This window comes from Drosophila nasuta, chromosome 3, assembly GCF_023558535.2.
Source record: "Drosophila nasuta strain 15112-1781.00 chromosome 3, ASM2355853v1, whole genome shotgun sequence".
In the NCBI taxonomy this organism is placed as follows: domain Eukaryota; kingdom Metazoa; phylum Arthropoda; class Insecta; order Diptera; family Drosophilidae; genus Drosophila; species Drosophila nasuta.
Window position 1 is genome coordinate 42,224,091 of NC_083457.1, and position 14,236 is coordinate 42,238,326.

The following is a 14,236-nucleotide window of genomic DNA, read 5'->3' on the forward strand; positions in this document are numbered from 1 at the left end:
TCGTTCAGCTCAACTGAGTCATTTCATGCAATAGCAGCAGCAAAGTGAACAGTTGTTTCGCTTTTCTGTTCCCAAGCGACGTCATGCTAGTCAAGTGCACAACCAAGGTGTTGGCACTCGCTATGGGCGAGAGAGCGAGAGCATAAAAGCTCTGAACTGCGCATACAACTTAAAGTTTAGCAAAGCCAGCTGAGCTGTCTGTTGTTTTTATTTGATTCTCGCGGCTCGCCGCAGCTGTCGCTGTCGCTGCTGTTGTTGTTTTTGCTGTTTAACTACCAACAATGGCAGCAACAGCAACAACGGAGCGAATGAATTTTGAATGAGGTTCGCGCTGCGATGGCTGATGCCGATGGCTGAGATTCCAATTCGACACACAATCGAAATCGGTTGGGCTATTGGATATGCGATGTATGAACACTGCGTGCATGTGTCTGTGTGTGTGTGTGTGTCTGTTTGTATTTCTGTTTTTGTGTGATTGTGTAGGGCTGTGGTGCCGGTTGTTGGGGCTTTGCTTTTGCTGACAGACTGGCTAATCAGTTAGTCTGTTTTTTATTCTTGGCCGGCATGGAGCGTTGACGCTTTATGCCGCAAGAAAAGCCAACAACGCATCGTAGAAGTTCGCTTTACCCCTCACGTGCTCCACCGCACCGCTGCTCCTCACTAAGTGTTGTCGCAATCGTAGCCGTTTTTAGACGCGTCGCGACTCGCGCGTATTCTGCGTCAGCGTCGCCGCTGGCAGCGACGTCAGCGTCAACGTCCGCTTCGCATTGTCGCTGTCGAATTTGATTGTTGTTCTTTGCGGTGACTGTGCGTGTCAGTGTGTGTGTGTGTAGAATACTGTGAGCATCTGAGACGATCGCAACTTGTGCGAGTGTTTATCTATTTAATAAAGCTGACGCCGCCTTGGACTGTGACGTCACACACGCTTGGAATTAAGATTTCACTCCTAAGAATTACCACACCTTACTTTAAGTTTTAACTCCCCCGCCTTTTACAAGCGTAGCGTATTTAATTGTGCAATTAGCAAAAGAGCAACAAAATGTGGGCGACGCTCGTGGCGATCATTGCCGCCATTAGCGTAGTAGGAACAGTTGTTGCAGTGACAGAAACAACAACAACAACAGCAGGAACAACAGCGAAGACACCAACCAATACAGCATCAGTAAATACAACAACCAGTTCAACTGTTCCTGCCAAATACCCTTGCGCCTTCTCGGACACTGTGAACATTACAGACTCGCAGCGTCTCCAGGATGGCTCCTATGCCCATGAAGGCATCGTGATACCCGCTTACCTGGTTGCCATCTACAATTTCAAGGTGATCGATGGTGTCGAATATCGTGCCCCAAAACATGTGCGTGGTTGCATCTGCCTCATCAAACCCTGCATCACCTTCTGCTGTCCCTTGGGCGAGCATTTCAATGCCAAGAGTGGGAATTGTACAGCTCCATTGCAACCCAGACCACCGAGCACACTTGTCGAGTTAACCGACTCCTATGGCAACATCAGTCATGTGAAGATCATCGATCGATTTGTGGTACGCACTCAGCTGGGATGTCGCAACAAGTTTGTGGACAAGAAGCACGATTCCTTCTGGCAATGGAATCTCTTTGAGAATGGCACTTTGTTGAGGGATGATCGACTGTGGAGCACAGATGAATATTGCTTCACTTCGTTGGAGCATCAACCAGCTGCCTGGGAGTTAGTTCCCCTCAACTGTGAACGCTTTCAGCGAGGCTATCGCGTTTGGATCTATGCCATCTGTAAGTTTTGAATTCCGTTTAGAATGGTTGGAATCCCCGCTAATCTGATCTGTTTTGCAGGCAGCATTATTGCTATACTGATCAACATTTTTATACTCTCTCTACTGGGTTGCATTAATACGGCAAGGAAAAGTCACTATGGCCAGTTGATTATCTACTATCTGCTCTCGGTGATTGCGGGTTATTCGCTTCTAGTCTACTTAACTTTAAAGAATCCCGTGAAATTATCCCATGAAGCGTGTCGCAATATTGGTGAGTCTTGACTTTGACTATTCTTCTCTTTATTTGTGCTAATTTGTTGCTCTTCTTTGCAGGTTTCTTGGCTTACTTTTTCATCATGCTGTCCTTTGTCTACTTGGCCATTTGCAGCTTTGATTTCATGCTCAAGTTCCGCAAGAAATCCATGCGCAATTGGGTTCGCACTTTGATCTACTTTCTAGCCATAGTCTTCGTGATTATTCTACGGTTTGCAGTGTCCTTTGCACAGGACTCTAATTTGCCAAAGCATTTCAAACCCGGTATTGGCGAGGACTATTGCTGGTTCGATGGTAAGTTTTGACAGTTTAATTTGTATTTTTGTAATGTATTGTTAAATATTTAAATCTTCTTTTAAGAATTTTTATCAATTCTAAAATCTTGCTTTAAGAATTTTTCTAAATTTGCAATCCTTTTTAAGCATTTCTTTTAAATGGAAAAATTCTCAAAATTAAGATTTATAATGAAGCTTTGTTCATCATATTTTTCTCAGTTTCAATAATACCTATTAGTTTTACTTCTATATAGATTAATATATTAAATTTGTATTTAAGAACATGCAGAGCATTTATATTTCATATTGTAGCCATAATTTTGTAGATCATTTTGTATCAAAAATCGTGTTTTTCCACCTTATTCATTTTTGTTAATGAATTTATTGCGTTGATCGTGTGACTATTTGCTCGACATTTTATTGAACGATTTATGACTTCATATAGCATCAATTAATTTGATGATGTGTATAACATTTTGTTAAATGGTCAACAAGCTGATGTGCAACATATTTCATTTGTTTTTTGTGTAAAATTTTAATTTATTCTATCTATTCTGGTTTTTTATCTTTTGATCTTTGACATTGTTTCTTATTGTTTGTTATGATATATTGATATTTAGATATACAATTAATTAGCATGTTTCTTTAGATGTCTCAACTGTGAAATTATTTATTTTGCTTCTCACTTTCGATATAGGAATTTCATTTATTTTTAAATCATGTGACTTGTATACACTAAAATGATTTTTTTTTATAATTGTAAATATTGGTTAGATAATTACCAAATAATTCCAAAGAATTATAAAAAAGAATTTCAGTATTATATACATTTTTTCTTTAGATGTTAAACAGGTTTATATTTTTGTTTGTTTGTCCGTTTCAATGTAGAAATTTCTTTATTTTTAAATTTTTTTAAATTGTTGTTAATTAAATGTAGTGCTTTGTATAGTGATCAGTAGTTTATTAATTTATATATGTATATATTTATATATAATTTTCAAAGCTTATATTTCTCTGATTTAAATATTTCATAATCAATTACCACATTTCAACAAATATCTTACATAGTTATTTGTTTCTAAGTTTCATATGATTGATATAGAAATTGAATTTATCTTTAAATTATTTGACTTGTCTAAATTGCAATGCAAAGCTTTGTTAAATTGATCAGTTATATAAATTTTAATAATTTCATTTAATTATATATAAAATTCTTTTTCTACCTTAATTTATGATTTTATTTTCATATTATCTCCTCTCTTTTTTTTCAGTGCGTCTCTGGGGCATATTGATCTATTATTATGTGCCCATTTTACTGCTGCTGATCTTCAGTCTTTACTGCTGTTTCCAGACGTACTCAGCGACCTTCGAGTTGGACCCTGACACACAATATCTTGAGGGAGTCCAACTGCGCATCATGAAGATTCAGTAAGTTAAAGAAACAAGATCCGTAAACCAAGTCTTCATCTTTTTGATCTTCCTTAGTTTCTACGCCTTCACTGGTTATTTGGTAGGCGTCTTTGCTGTTTGGTTGCGTGAGATGATCGTCTATATCTTGGCTCGAGTCAGGGAACATTTCTTCATCATCGATTTCTGGAGTGGCATCTGCATTCTGGTGCTGGCCATAGCTGGATTTATACTGCTGCTGGGCAAGAATATGCACGTGAAAACTTGGTGGTCCATCAATGTGTAAGTTTTTATACCCGCGACTCATAGAAGAGTATTCTAACTTTATGACTAGAGGAAATGTATGCAACAACCATAATGCGATAGCTTAAAGTAATAATATATTAATATATGATACTAAACATGGAATTTGATATATTTTAGTATTATCTCAGTATATTAATTTGGTATGCACCAGACAGAATAAGACAGCGTAAAATGATGGAATATTGATATACCAAATACTTATTAGATTAATATACCATATGCGAATTTGATATATTTTAGTATTTGTTCGGTATATTGATTATGTATGCAACAGGTAGAATGAGAGAGCGTTACGGAATAGTATATCAATATACCAAATATGAAATTTGGTATCTTTTAGTATATTGATTTAGTATGCAAAAATCAGAATGAGACAGCGTATCCTAATAGTATATCAATATACTAAATACGTAATTCGGTATTTGTGTACATATTTAGTATTTTAGTACATATTTATTTAAATTTAGTATTTTTCGGTATACTAATATGGTGTATACTTTGGGAGATTTTAGTTCCTTTTGGTATATTTATTTGGTATGCAAAATGCAGAATGAGTCAGTGTATCTTAAGAGTATATCATTATACTAAATATGTAATTCGGTATATTTTAGTACTTTTTTGGTATTTTTATTTGTTATATCGTAAGAATGTTTTACTCTCAGTAGAGTGAAGCTTTCTTGTTATTTCTTTATAATTCAATCAAACTAATCTCAACTTGCAGCGAATCCAGTCAGACCGACTTGAGCATTATAAATGCGCGTGTTTACAAATTCGACGAGAAGGGCGATCTGAAGAATCCAGGTAAGTGAGGGGAGAAGGGAGAATTCATGGCAAATGTATTTTAACTTGTGCTAATTGTATTCGAAATTGTTTATGCTAATTATAGATTCGCCTTATAGACCGACGGTGACATCACTTTAAAATGACACATAAACAAACAACTGCCTCAAACTGAATGATTCATGTCGTGTTTTGAATCATGCTCAATGTTTGCAATTATCTTACGATACGATGTATTCACAATATTAAGCAATATTTTAAGACTTGTTATATTACATTACCTAATCTAATGATTAAACATACAGTTTCGTTCTCGAAATTATTCCTTAAGTTCCGTATCCATCAACAGAATTCCAGCTACAGAGTAAATATAAACACATTCAGACTTAACAATGAAATATTCAATAAATGTCGATGAAATGAATATTAAATCAATTCATATATCTCTATATATAGTAGACAATGAATGCAGTCGCAATTGCAATTTGCATTCTGCATTTTGCATGTTGTATTCGAAAATGCTGAACACAAAGCGCAGTTCACAAGCCAAATAAATACTTAATTCAACTGAAATGTTAAACACCAACCTTTTTGACCTCAACTCGAGCTAACCCTTTATTATTTTCATTAACAACTCTATTAAGCTCTTAGCTTTTGTATAGATATTAAAGGGTATGTACAATTTTGGAAAGAAAGCAATATTTTTACCACATAAATACTGAACTTTATTTTACTTATTTTTTTTTTTTGTTTAATAAAATATGAGTTATAACTACGGTGATAATTTTATTTATAAAATTGTATCTTATCTGTGTATCCTGAAAATTTGATTGGAATCGGATAATAAAAATAAAACTTTTACTACAAAAAACTTAATGAAAAATAGTGATTTTTATTTATAACAATGATGTCGATTTTTTTTTTTAAACTTTGCTTTTTCTTTGTATCCTGAAAATTTCATTAGAATCGGATTGTGGAAATCAAAGTTTTTCTGCAAAACAATTAATGTATGTTAATGTTGAATTTGTTGTTATATAGTATGTTAACTAATATGTTAATTTTTCTATAGAACTGTATTTTATCTTTATATCCTGAAAATTTGATTAGGATCGTACAGATTTCAGTTTCCTTTTCCAATATTTTCATTACGATTCCACACAAAAAGCTGGAAAATTACTTTACTGTCTTAATACAACTAAAGTAAGGTAATCAAACTTAACTTTTGATTAATTTTGTGATTTCTGATTACAGGGTATCTGCTAGTCTCACTTTTGCTGCCTTTATTTTCCATTCAACACTTTAGCGCCCTTCAATATGGTTTAACCCTTTTTATAGAACAACAACAACAAACCGCAAACAGTCTCTGTTATGGCATGAATTATTTCCTTAACTGAATAACCCATTCACTAACAGCTGACCAGCCCCCAAAATTCAGAGTCAAGTTCCAGCTAAAGGACACAAATGGTAGCCAAACACTAAGCAAAAGGCCAACAAAAAGCGTATTGGCCTAAACAGGTGGGAGGTCGCAGGTCGCGTGTCTGGGTCGGGTTAGTTGTTGGTTGCTTGCTTCACTCAGTTTACCTGTTTCACCTGCTGAATGGAGGCGCCAAGTCGCCAGTCAAGTGGCACGCAACAAATGCGCTTCTAATGACGCAATTGTCCGTCTCCGTTTAGTCCAATTGACGACCTCACTACTCAACATTCTCCATTCTTTTGTACTCTGCGCTCTTTGAACTGTGTCTTATTATGGTTCTCTATGGGAAATTATGTGCTCCCGCTCCCTGAAAATTGGAACTTAGGCGAACTGTGAACATTCTTCCAGTTTAGAAATTTTAGATGGAGATGGTTTCCCACCAAAGAATTTTTGATTGAAAACTTTTAGCAATAGAAATGGGAAACATACAATAGAAAGATTGAAGATACTATAGAAAGATTAAAATGTTTTTTCATGTTTCAAAGAAATTTACAAAATTTAAGAGAAGAAAATTTGGAGAGAATTACTCAATAGTTTAAACTATTTATTACATTAAAGTATTCATGATTGCGATTATATGTTATTATATTGAGTTCAGGTAAACAACTCAAGTAATCTCTTGTTTGATATGAATGGAAAAGACTTTATATGTAGGAGAGTTACAAAATATTTAAATCTGGTTATTTCCTTAAAATATTTATGGAATTAGACAAGAATCATATTGGGAGAGTCAAGGAAAGTAATTTATTGTTAGAAAGGTAAAAGAACTTTATATTGAAAATTCTAATATAAGGATGAAAGGAGGTACTGAAAGCAATTGAACAGATTATATTATTATATGGTCATAAACGATTGTTGAAATCAGACGTAGAGGGAGATAAGGATAATATGTAATATCTTAATATCTTGTTAGTTCTTTTTATTTTTAAGGAGTTAAATTAAAAGTAGATCTTATTGTGAAAGAATTTTCAGAAATATTTCTTTAAACCTTATAAACTGCAGTATGCAGTATTTATAATTAAGAAGTTTAGGTCATTAAGTGGTTAAAGATTCAAAGAATTTATTGTGAATGCATTATGTTAAGAGTATTGTAAACTAATCTCTATCCTATTATTTCATATATAGGCAAGCCAAGAAGTCTAGTATATTTTATATATATTTTCAACTTTCTTAAAATATACCAACTTAATATACCAAAAGAATACAAAAATGTATCAAATTTCTAAAACAAGAGATTGTTAAAATACACCAAATGAATATACCAAAAAATACCGAAATATGCATCATTAATATACCAAACTTATACTAAAGCATACCAAATTAATATACCAAAAGAATACTAAAATATATCACAATTATATACCAAATGAATATACCAAAAAATACTAAAATATACATCATTAATACACCAAACGAATACTAAAACATACCCAATTAATATACCAAAAGAATACTAAAATATACCACATTACCTCAGCTGTAGAGCATTCAGTGAGTCAGTGTGTCACGATAATGTTGATGTTATATGCTCAGTTTCAGTTGGTCTGCTGCTTGATGTTTATGCTGTTGTTGTTGTAAACAAATAGGCGAGAAATCGCTAATGTGTTGCGCTCTATAATAGCATTGTGGGTGTGTGTCCAGTCAGACATTTATTCCATTTTGATTTGATTTTAGGTTGCTGGCAGAGCAAAGAAACGTCCAGTTCGAGTTGAACCTGTGCCAGGTGCGGATGGGAACAGATCTAAACCGATTCAGTTCGATTCGCTTTTGTGTAATTTAGTCGCAGATTCGACGTCATCGAGACAGTGCATTAGGATTCTTTCACCATTTCGCTATTTGGTATTCGATAATTCGAGATAAACACGCATAAATTGGCATAAACATAAACAAAAGCGCGGTGAATGTGAGAGAGTGGGTGAAAAGGCTGCTGAAGGAGTAGTGAAAAGGGGAGTGGGACGGCAAGCAAGTATGTTTGTGGCCACGACGCAGTTGCGTCGCTTTTTGCTTTGCGTCTTCTTCTGGCTGTTGACTCAGCGTGGCACGTGTGGGGCCTACCACGAGGAGGGGCGCTATCCATGCGCCTTTATCGACACCGTGAACATCACGGGTAGCTACAGCATGGGGAGCAACATGAATGGATCGTATCTCCACAACTGGACGGTGATTCCTCGTGAGCTGGTGACACCCTACGACTTTGTCATCGAGAATGGCATTCGAGTGCCTGCTGTGCGACATTTGCGTGCCTGCGTTTGTCGACTGCGTCCTTGTGTCCGCTTCTGTTGTCCTGCGGGGCAATTCTATCAGCTGGAGACGCGTCGCTGTGTGGATCATCCCGAGGTGCCTGGCCATAGTCACATGACTGTGCAGCTGCAGAATGGCACCCAATTGCATCAGGAACTGGGCACTTGGTTCTCCGTTCATGTGGAATCTCCTTGCGATCACATGCGAGCGGTGACCAAGGACTCGGAATATCTCCACTGGACTCTACATGAGGTATACTTGATTTGAGAGTTGAACAGTTCAGTCTGAGTTAAAGAACTTTTTCTTAGAACGGTTCGATCACTCATCGCGAGCATCATTTCACCAAACACTATTGCTTCACCCCGCTCCTCTTCGGCAACAGCAACTGGAGCTGGCAACCTCTTGCCTGCGAACCCGAGAAACTACATTTTGTGCTCGGCGTGCGCGAGTGGACTTATGCTATATGTGAGTACGCTAATTATACCCGCTACCCATAGGGTAGAAGGGTATTATAACTTTGTGCCGACAGGAAATGCATGTAACAAGTAGATCGAGGCATCTCCGACCCCGAAGTATATATATTCTTGATCAGCATCAACAGCCGAGACGATCTAGCTATTTCCGTCTGTCTGTCTGTCTGTCTGTCCGTCTGTCCGTATGAACAGCTAAATCTCAGAGACTATAAGAGATAGAGCTATAATTTTTTTTCGACAGCGTTTATTATGTTTGCACGCAAATCAAGTTTGTTTCAAATTTTGCCACGCCCACTTCCGCCCACACAAATTAACAAAACTCGAATAACAAGAGTAATTTTAAAGCTAAAGTCGCAAATTTTGGTACATATAATAATTACTATAGTAGTTATGATTCCTGAATTTGGTTGCGATCAGATAAAAATTGTCGAAGTTATTAAAGAAATACTTTTGTATGGGTAAAAACGCCTACTTACTGAGCGTCTCTATGGTATATTTTGAATGTAGTACCATATCAATATATTAAATATACAATCTGACAAATTTTGTAGTATTTTTATGGTATATTAATTTAGTATATTTTGAGAATAATTCCGCAATACTTTGCTTTTATTCAAAATGTGTAGCGGGTATCTCACAGTCGAGCCCACTCGACGCTAGTTTACTTACTTGTTTCTTTAAATATGCGATTCGCGAAGAGAGATCAGAAATAGACAGAGATTGCTAATAAAAATAATTCGTATCGATTCGATCAATCGATTCCCGAGTGGCAGCTCATTATCAGCCACGATTTATGGTTTGCTATTGGAATTCGATAGAATAAAAGAAAACATAAGCATGCTGTCTTCATGCAGCTTATTGGATAAATAAATAATTTTGATTCTTTGTAGGGATGGATCCGATTGTTTAAGGGTCTGAAGTTTAATGCTATCAATTCAACAGGTTTATTTGAACATTTTTGTAAACACAAAATTGATAATTGCGAAATTTTGTACAGAAACTTTTTTTAATTATATTGAAAGCCTTTTTTAGCAGCAAAATATAAGAACTACTATTTTTATGAGTACGTGAAAATTATAGTAAACACAGAATTGATAATTGTTTAATTTTATATTTAAAATCTTTAATTTTATGAGTTATAGATTAGACAAAAATTATTTTTAAATACAGAATTGATAATAGTTCAATTTTATGCTGAAGTATTTTTCTATAGTTATAGTGGTAAAGGAGAAAAAATTTAAGTAATTGAATAAAAAATTTACTTAAACAGAAATGGCATCAGCAAAATATTTTTTTGAAGAAACGAAAGTTTATTTCCCAAATAATTACAGTAAAACATATTTAAAATGTTTATATAATTTTCAATTCATATACAAAAGTTTTAATGCAATTGAAGAAATAAATGAATTCGTAGTAATTGTTCGTCAGTAATTGTTTTCAGCTCTCGACAAAAAAAACTTGCAAATGAGTCTTCATTTAGTTCTTCATGTAGTTTTAAATAAGCCTTCAAATATAAGGTCATCTTTCAGTCTTCGAATATTATGCATTTATAAGTATATATGATAACTACTTACTATCTCCTTTCCCTCCACTTGCATTTATATATAAATGTATACATGTAAATTAAAATGGAGAAAAATAAAGTAAGTTGATTCAGCTCTCCACAATAAAAGTCTAGAGCATCTTTCAGTCCTCATACTGTTCAAACAAAATTTTCGATCTTATAAAATGTGCGTAATTTAAAAATCTTTTGATTTTCTAGAGAAAAGCAACTGTATTCCAAGATCAGAAATATACTCTTCTTCTAAACATTTTTGAATCTCTCATCATATGCATAAAATAAATTCAATTTTATTCTTGACCGATCGCAATATCTTTCTAATATCTCTAGCTTTCATCATGGTTCCTCCTTTCTTCTCTTTCAGGTCTCTTGATCTGCATTATCTCGTTGTTCATCGTGCTGATGGTGCATCTGACGTGCTCGGATATGCGCAATAGTTTCTACGGCGTTGCTGTCAAAGCCTATATGATCTGTGTTATCTTTGGCTATGCGCTTTTGGCACATCTTACGCTCCACGATCCCGCAAATCTGTCATCGGCCGCCTGTCGCATCATACGTAAGTCTATTTCCGTAATAAATGATTGATCAATGATGAAACTTTAATGTTTAGCCAGCTTCGCGTTGCTCTTCCTGGTTTTATCCTTCTACATACTGAGTTTCATCTCGTTCAAATTGTATCTGAGCTTCCATGGCGTTGTATTGACCAAACTCATGTTTTGGCTGATCTTGATACCAATTGTCATCATCGCCATTGGCTGGTCTTTCTATGTGGGCTTCAGTTATCATGGCGCTAAGTTAGTGCTTGGAGGCGATACTTGTTGGTTCGATCGTGAGTATTTAAATGATCTTCCACTATTATATTCCTTGTAAATATTTCCTTTCTTCCCCCTCAGCTCGCAACTGGACTGTGATGATCTATTTCTTTGCGCCCATTTTCATTGCCTGTGCCATCAGCTGCTTCTTTTATATTCTCACTTTGATTCGTATCAGCGAAGAGCCCGATATTGATTCAGAGAAGAGCTTTGAGTCCTTGGAGCGAAATCGTTTGAAGTCCTTTTGGAAATTCTTTTCCTATACCGCACTTATTTGGTTCATTTACATCTGCTCCTTTGCTGTCAACTATTATCGTGAAGAGAGATCTCATTTGAACTATGCGGTTTGTCTTTGCACCGCTTTTCATGGCTTTGCTGCGCTTTATGCGCTTGTTGGCAAAAATCAACAAATACAAAACTTTCTGCGACGCATTGAGGATAATAAGTAAGTTTCAAATTAATGGAATTTAATATTTTACTAACACTTTCCTCTCACAGCGATGAGGATACCGGTGAAAACTCTGTGCACATGTACATTTATTGATGTCAGCGCAGTTTTGTTGCCGCTGCACAGTTTTAGAGCAACTGTTCGCAGTGTAGAGCGAGCAATTAGTCGTGACAAACACCTTTTAACAGCAGCTAACCAAAGTGACTCTAGCGGAGACTTGAACCTATTGCAGCTTTTGCATTGACTGAAAAGCTTTTTTTGAAACTAACTGAAATTATGAAGATGTATTTTAATTTAATGTTGAATATTGTTTTGAAAAGAAAAATATGAATAAAAAATTGTTTAAAAAAAATTGTACTACATTTCTTTTTTGTAAGGTTTTAAATTATAAAATTTAATGTTGAACATTTTTTTGAATACAAAACATGAATAAAGAAAACTGTTGAAAAGTGTGCTACATTTTTTTTATGATATTTTAATTTAATGTTGATCATTTTTCTGAGATCGAAATATGAATACAAATTTTCAAAAGTGTGTTCTACTTTTTTGTAGGGTTTTAAATTATTAAAGATGTAAAATAACCATATTCAAATTAAGTTATTAATTTATTGAAAATGTTCTTAATAAACTTGTAATTGTTTCATAATTGTAGAACATTAAGTCCCTCATTAAACTCATTATTTAAACTATATTTGCTTCATTAGGATAATTTAACTGAAATCAGCTTCAAAGAACCAAAGCAACTTAATTAAAAAAGGACTAAAAACTGTCCACAGCAGCTTATCACGACTAAGTCCTTGTAAGCAGCTCTCTCTCTCTGTCTCTTAAAGCCGTACACAAAAACGTATCTATAGCAGATGCAATCAAAAATGCACTCCACACAAAGTAGAGCTTTAATTGCAGATGCTCGAATTACATGGCGTATACGTAATACACACACACAACGAGAAGGGAACAAACAATTAGCTGTTCTTAAAATAGAATGACAACTGCGAGAGCAGTTCGTGGTTAGCATTCAACAGATTTCAACAGGATAACAGAATCAGTGCAGGATAAATTAAGCATGTTTAAAGTGTTCATTCGGTGGTCAGACCGGGGAGGGTTGGGGGGCGGTGGCAATACCTCCCACAAAAACAAATACAACAAATCGTATCGAGTTTTGCATGCCGAGAGCAAACCCCAAAAAGTATACACAATACATAACGTAATTTACACAACAAAAGCAAACTGCCGCTGGCCAGAGCAACTAGCTAACGTCCCCCTTCCCCCTCGTTCCCCCCTCGAGGAAGGAATGAACCTTTATGGAGTAGGGGATGTTTTAAACTCCGGAGTGGCATCGTTTTTCAACTCTGCTCGCTGAAGTTGCCACTAAAGTTGCGAGAGGGTTTTTTTTTTGTCGATGTTGTTGTTGTTATTGTTGTTGTATTTTGGACCGTGGCCGAGAGTTTGAAACTTGCTGCTCAACGATGCTCGCTTGGATGCTGCTGCTGCCTTTCCATTTCCCTTTCCCTTTCCCTGGACCACTATCACTGCAGCATATAATAAGTGCACGCCGATTTTGTTTGACATCAGAGGTCAATGGCCGACAGAGCGAGAGAGAGAGAGGTATATATAGAGAGTTGCCGCAAGGGAATGCCAAGCACAGAGCTCTTGCCACAGCAGCCCTGCCACATGCAGTACAGTGCAGCAACAGCGACAGTTGCTGCCACCCATCCAATCAGCCGCCCACTGTCGACTCTGTGTTTGGCTGTCAAGCGCAAGGAATCAAGTGGAAAGTGAAACGAGAGCATCCCAGAGCTAGCCAGAGTTAGCCTCCCTCTAACTCATGCTTGCCTCTCTCTCGCAGTCTCCCGCTCCTACTCCCTCTCTCTAGTGTTTCCCCCCCTCTCAGTTGTCCCTCTCTTGACGCTGCTGCTGCGGTGGTGCTCTTTTGATGTGGCCTCGCCCTCGGCCTCGCTACAGCTAACCAGACTCCCTCGCTCCCAGTCCCTACTTTCTCGCTCTCTCTCTCTTTCACTTCTTTCCTCTCTGTCAGGATTCGTTTCGCTTCGCTCTTTTGGCTGGGCATACAGCAGCTTCTCGTTGTGTATCCATAGAATACACACACATGCATGTACACTCACACACACACACACTCACTCACTCACTCACACACACACTCACTCGCCGCATGCACAATTCGGATCGATAAAACGTAGTAAAAATTCGTAGTATTGGAAGCTGGAAAAGGCGGCATCCTTTTTTGCCGCTGCATTCTCTTCTCGATGTCGACGTCGACATCGATAGCGACTGCGACAGCAGCAGTGAATGAAGGAGGCAGCGAATGAAGCAACTGAAGCAACGGCATCGGCATTTTGCTGAACTGACGTGCGCACTGGAAATTCATGCGAGGTAGGACATGTTTGGCGCGTTTTTCGAAAGTGCACACAGTACACACGTGTA

The 14,236-nt window shown here is 36.5% G+C and overlaps 2 protein-coding genes across 2 annotated transcripts; both read left to right on the plus strand.

The window, feature by feature from the left end:
• The first annotated feature begins 540 nt into the window (after positions 1-540).
• On the plus strand, positions 541-5,524 carry LOC132792295 (probable G-protein coupled receptor Mth-like 9). Its single transcript, XM_060801595.1, has 7 exons — positions 541-1,763; positions 1,824-2,015; positions 2,078-2,311; positions 3,564-3,720; positions 3,778-3,981; positions 4,727-4,806; positions 4,892-5,524. The coding sequence occupies exons 1-7, from the start codon at positions 1,040-1,042 to the stop codon at positions 4,924-4,926; spliced, it is 1,626 nt and encodes a 541-aa protein (XP_060657578.1). The 5' UTR covers positions 541-1,039; the 3' UTR covers positions 4,927-5,524.
• Positions 5,525-7,966: 2,442 nt separating this feature from the next.
• LOC132789893 (probable G-protein coupled receptor Mth-like 8) lies at positions 7,967-12,109 on the plus strand. The gene is made up of 6 exons (XM_060798220.1): positions 7,967-8,752; positions 8,809-8,965; positions 10,899-11,090; positions 11,145-11,363; positions 11,428-11,791; positions 11,845-12,109. The coding sequence occupies exons 1-6, from the start codon at positions 8,228-8,230 to the stop codon at positions 11,888-11,890; spliced, it is 1,503 nt and encodes a 500-aa protein (XP_060654203.1). The 5' UTR covers positions 7,967-8,227; the 3' UTR covers positions 11,891-12,109.
• Positions 12,110-14,236: the final 2,127 nt, after the last annotated feature.

Excerpts from the sequence above, each read along its gene's own strand:
- LOC132792295 (XM_060801595.1), top strand. The coding sequence starts at position 1,040 with ATGTGGGCGACGCTCGTGGCGATCATTGCCGCCATTAGCGTAGTAGGA. Across the intron at positions 1,764-1,823 it reads CGTTTGGATCTATGCCATCT|GCAGCATTATTGCTATACTG; the intron begins GTAAGTTTTGAA and ends TCTGTTTTGCAG. Across the intron at positions 2,016-2,077 it reads TGAAGCGTGTCGCAATATTG|GTTTCTTGGCTTACTTTTTC; the intron begins GTGAGTCTTGAC and ends TCTTCTTTGCAG.
- LOC132789893 (XM_060798220.1), top strand. The coding sequence starts at position 8,228 with ATGTTTGTGGCCACGACGCAGTTGCGTCGCTTTTTGCTTTGCGTCTTC. Across the intron at positions 8,966-10,898 it reads CGAGTGGACTTATGCTATAT|GTCTCTTGATCTGCATTATC; the intron begins GTGAGTACGCTA and ends CTTCTCTTTCAG. Across the intron at positions 11,364-11,427 it reads CGATACTTGTTGGTTCGATC|CTCGCAACTGGACTGTGATG; the intron begins GTGAGTATTTAA and ends CTTCCCCCTCAG.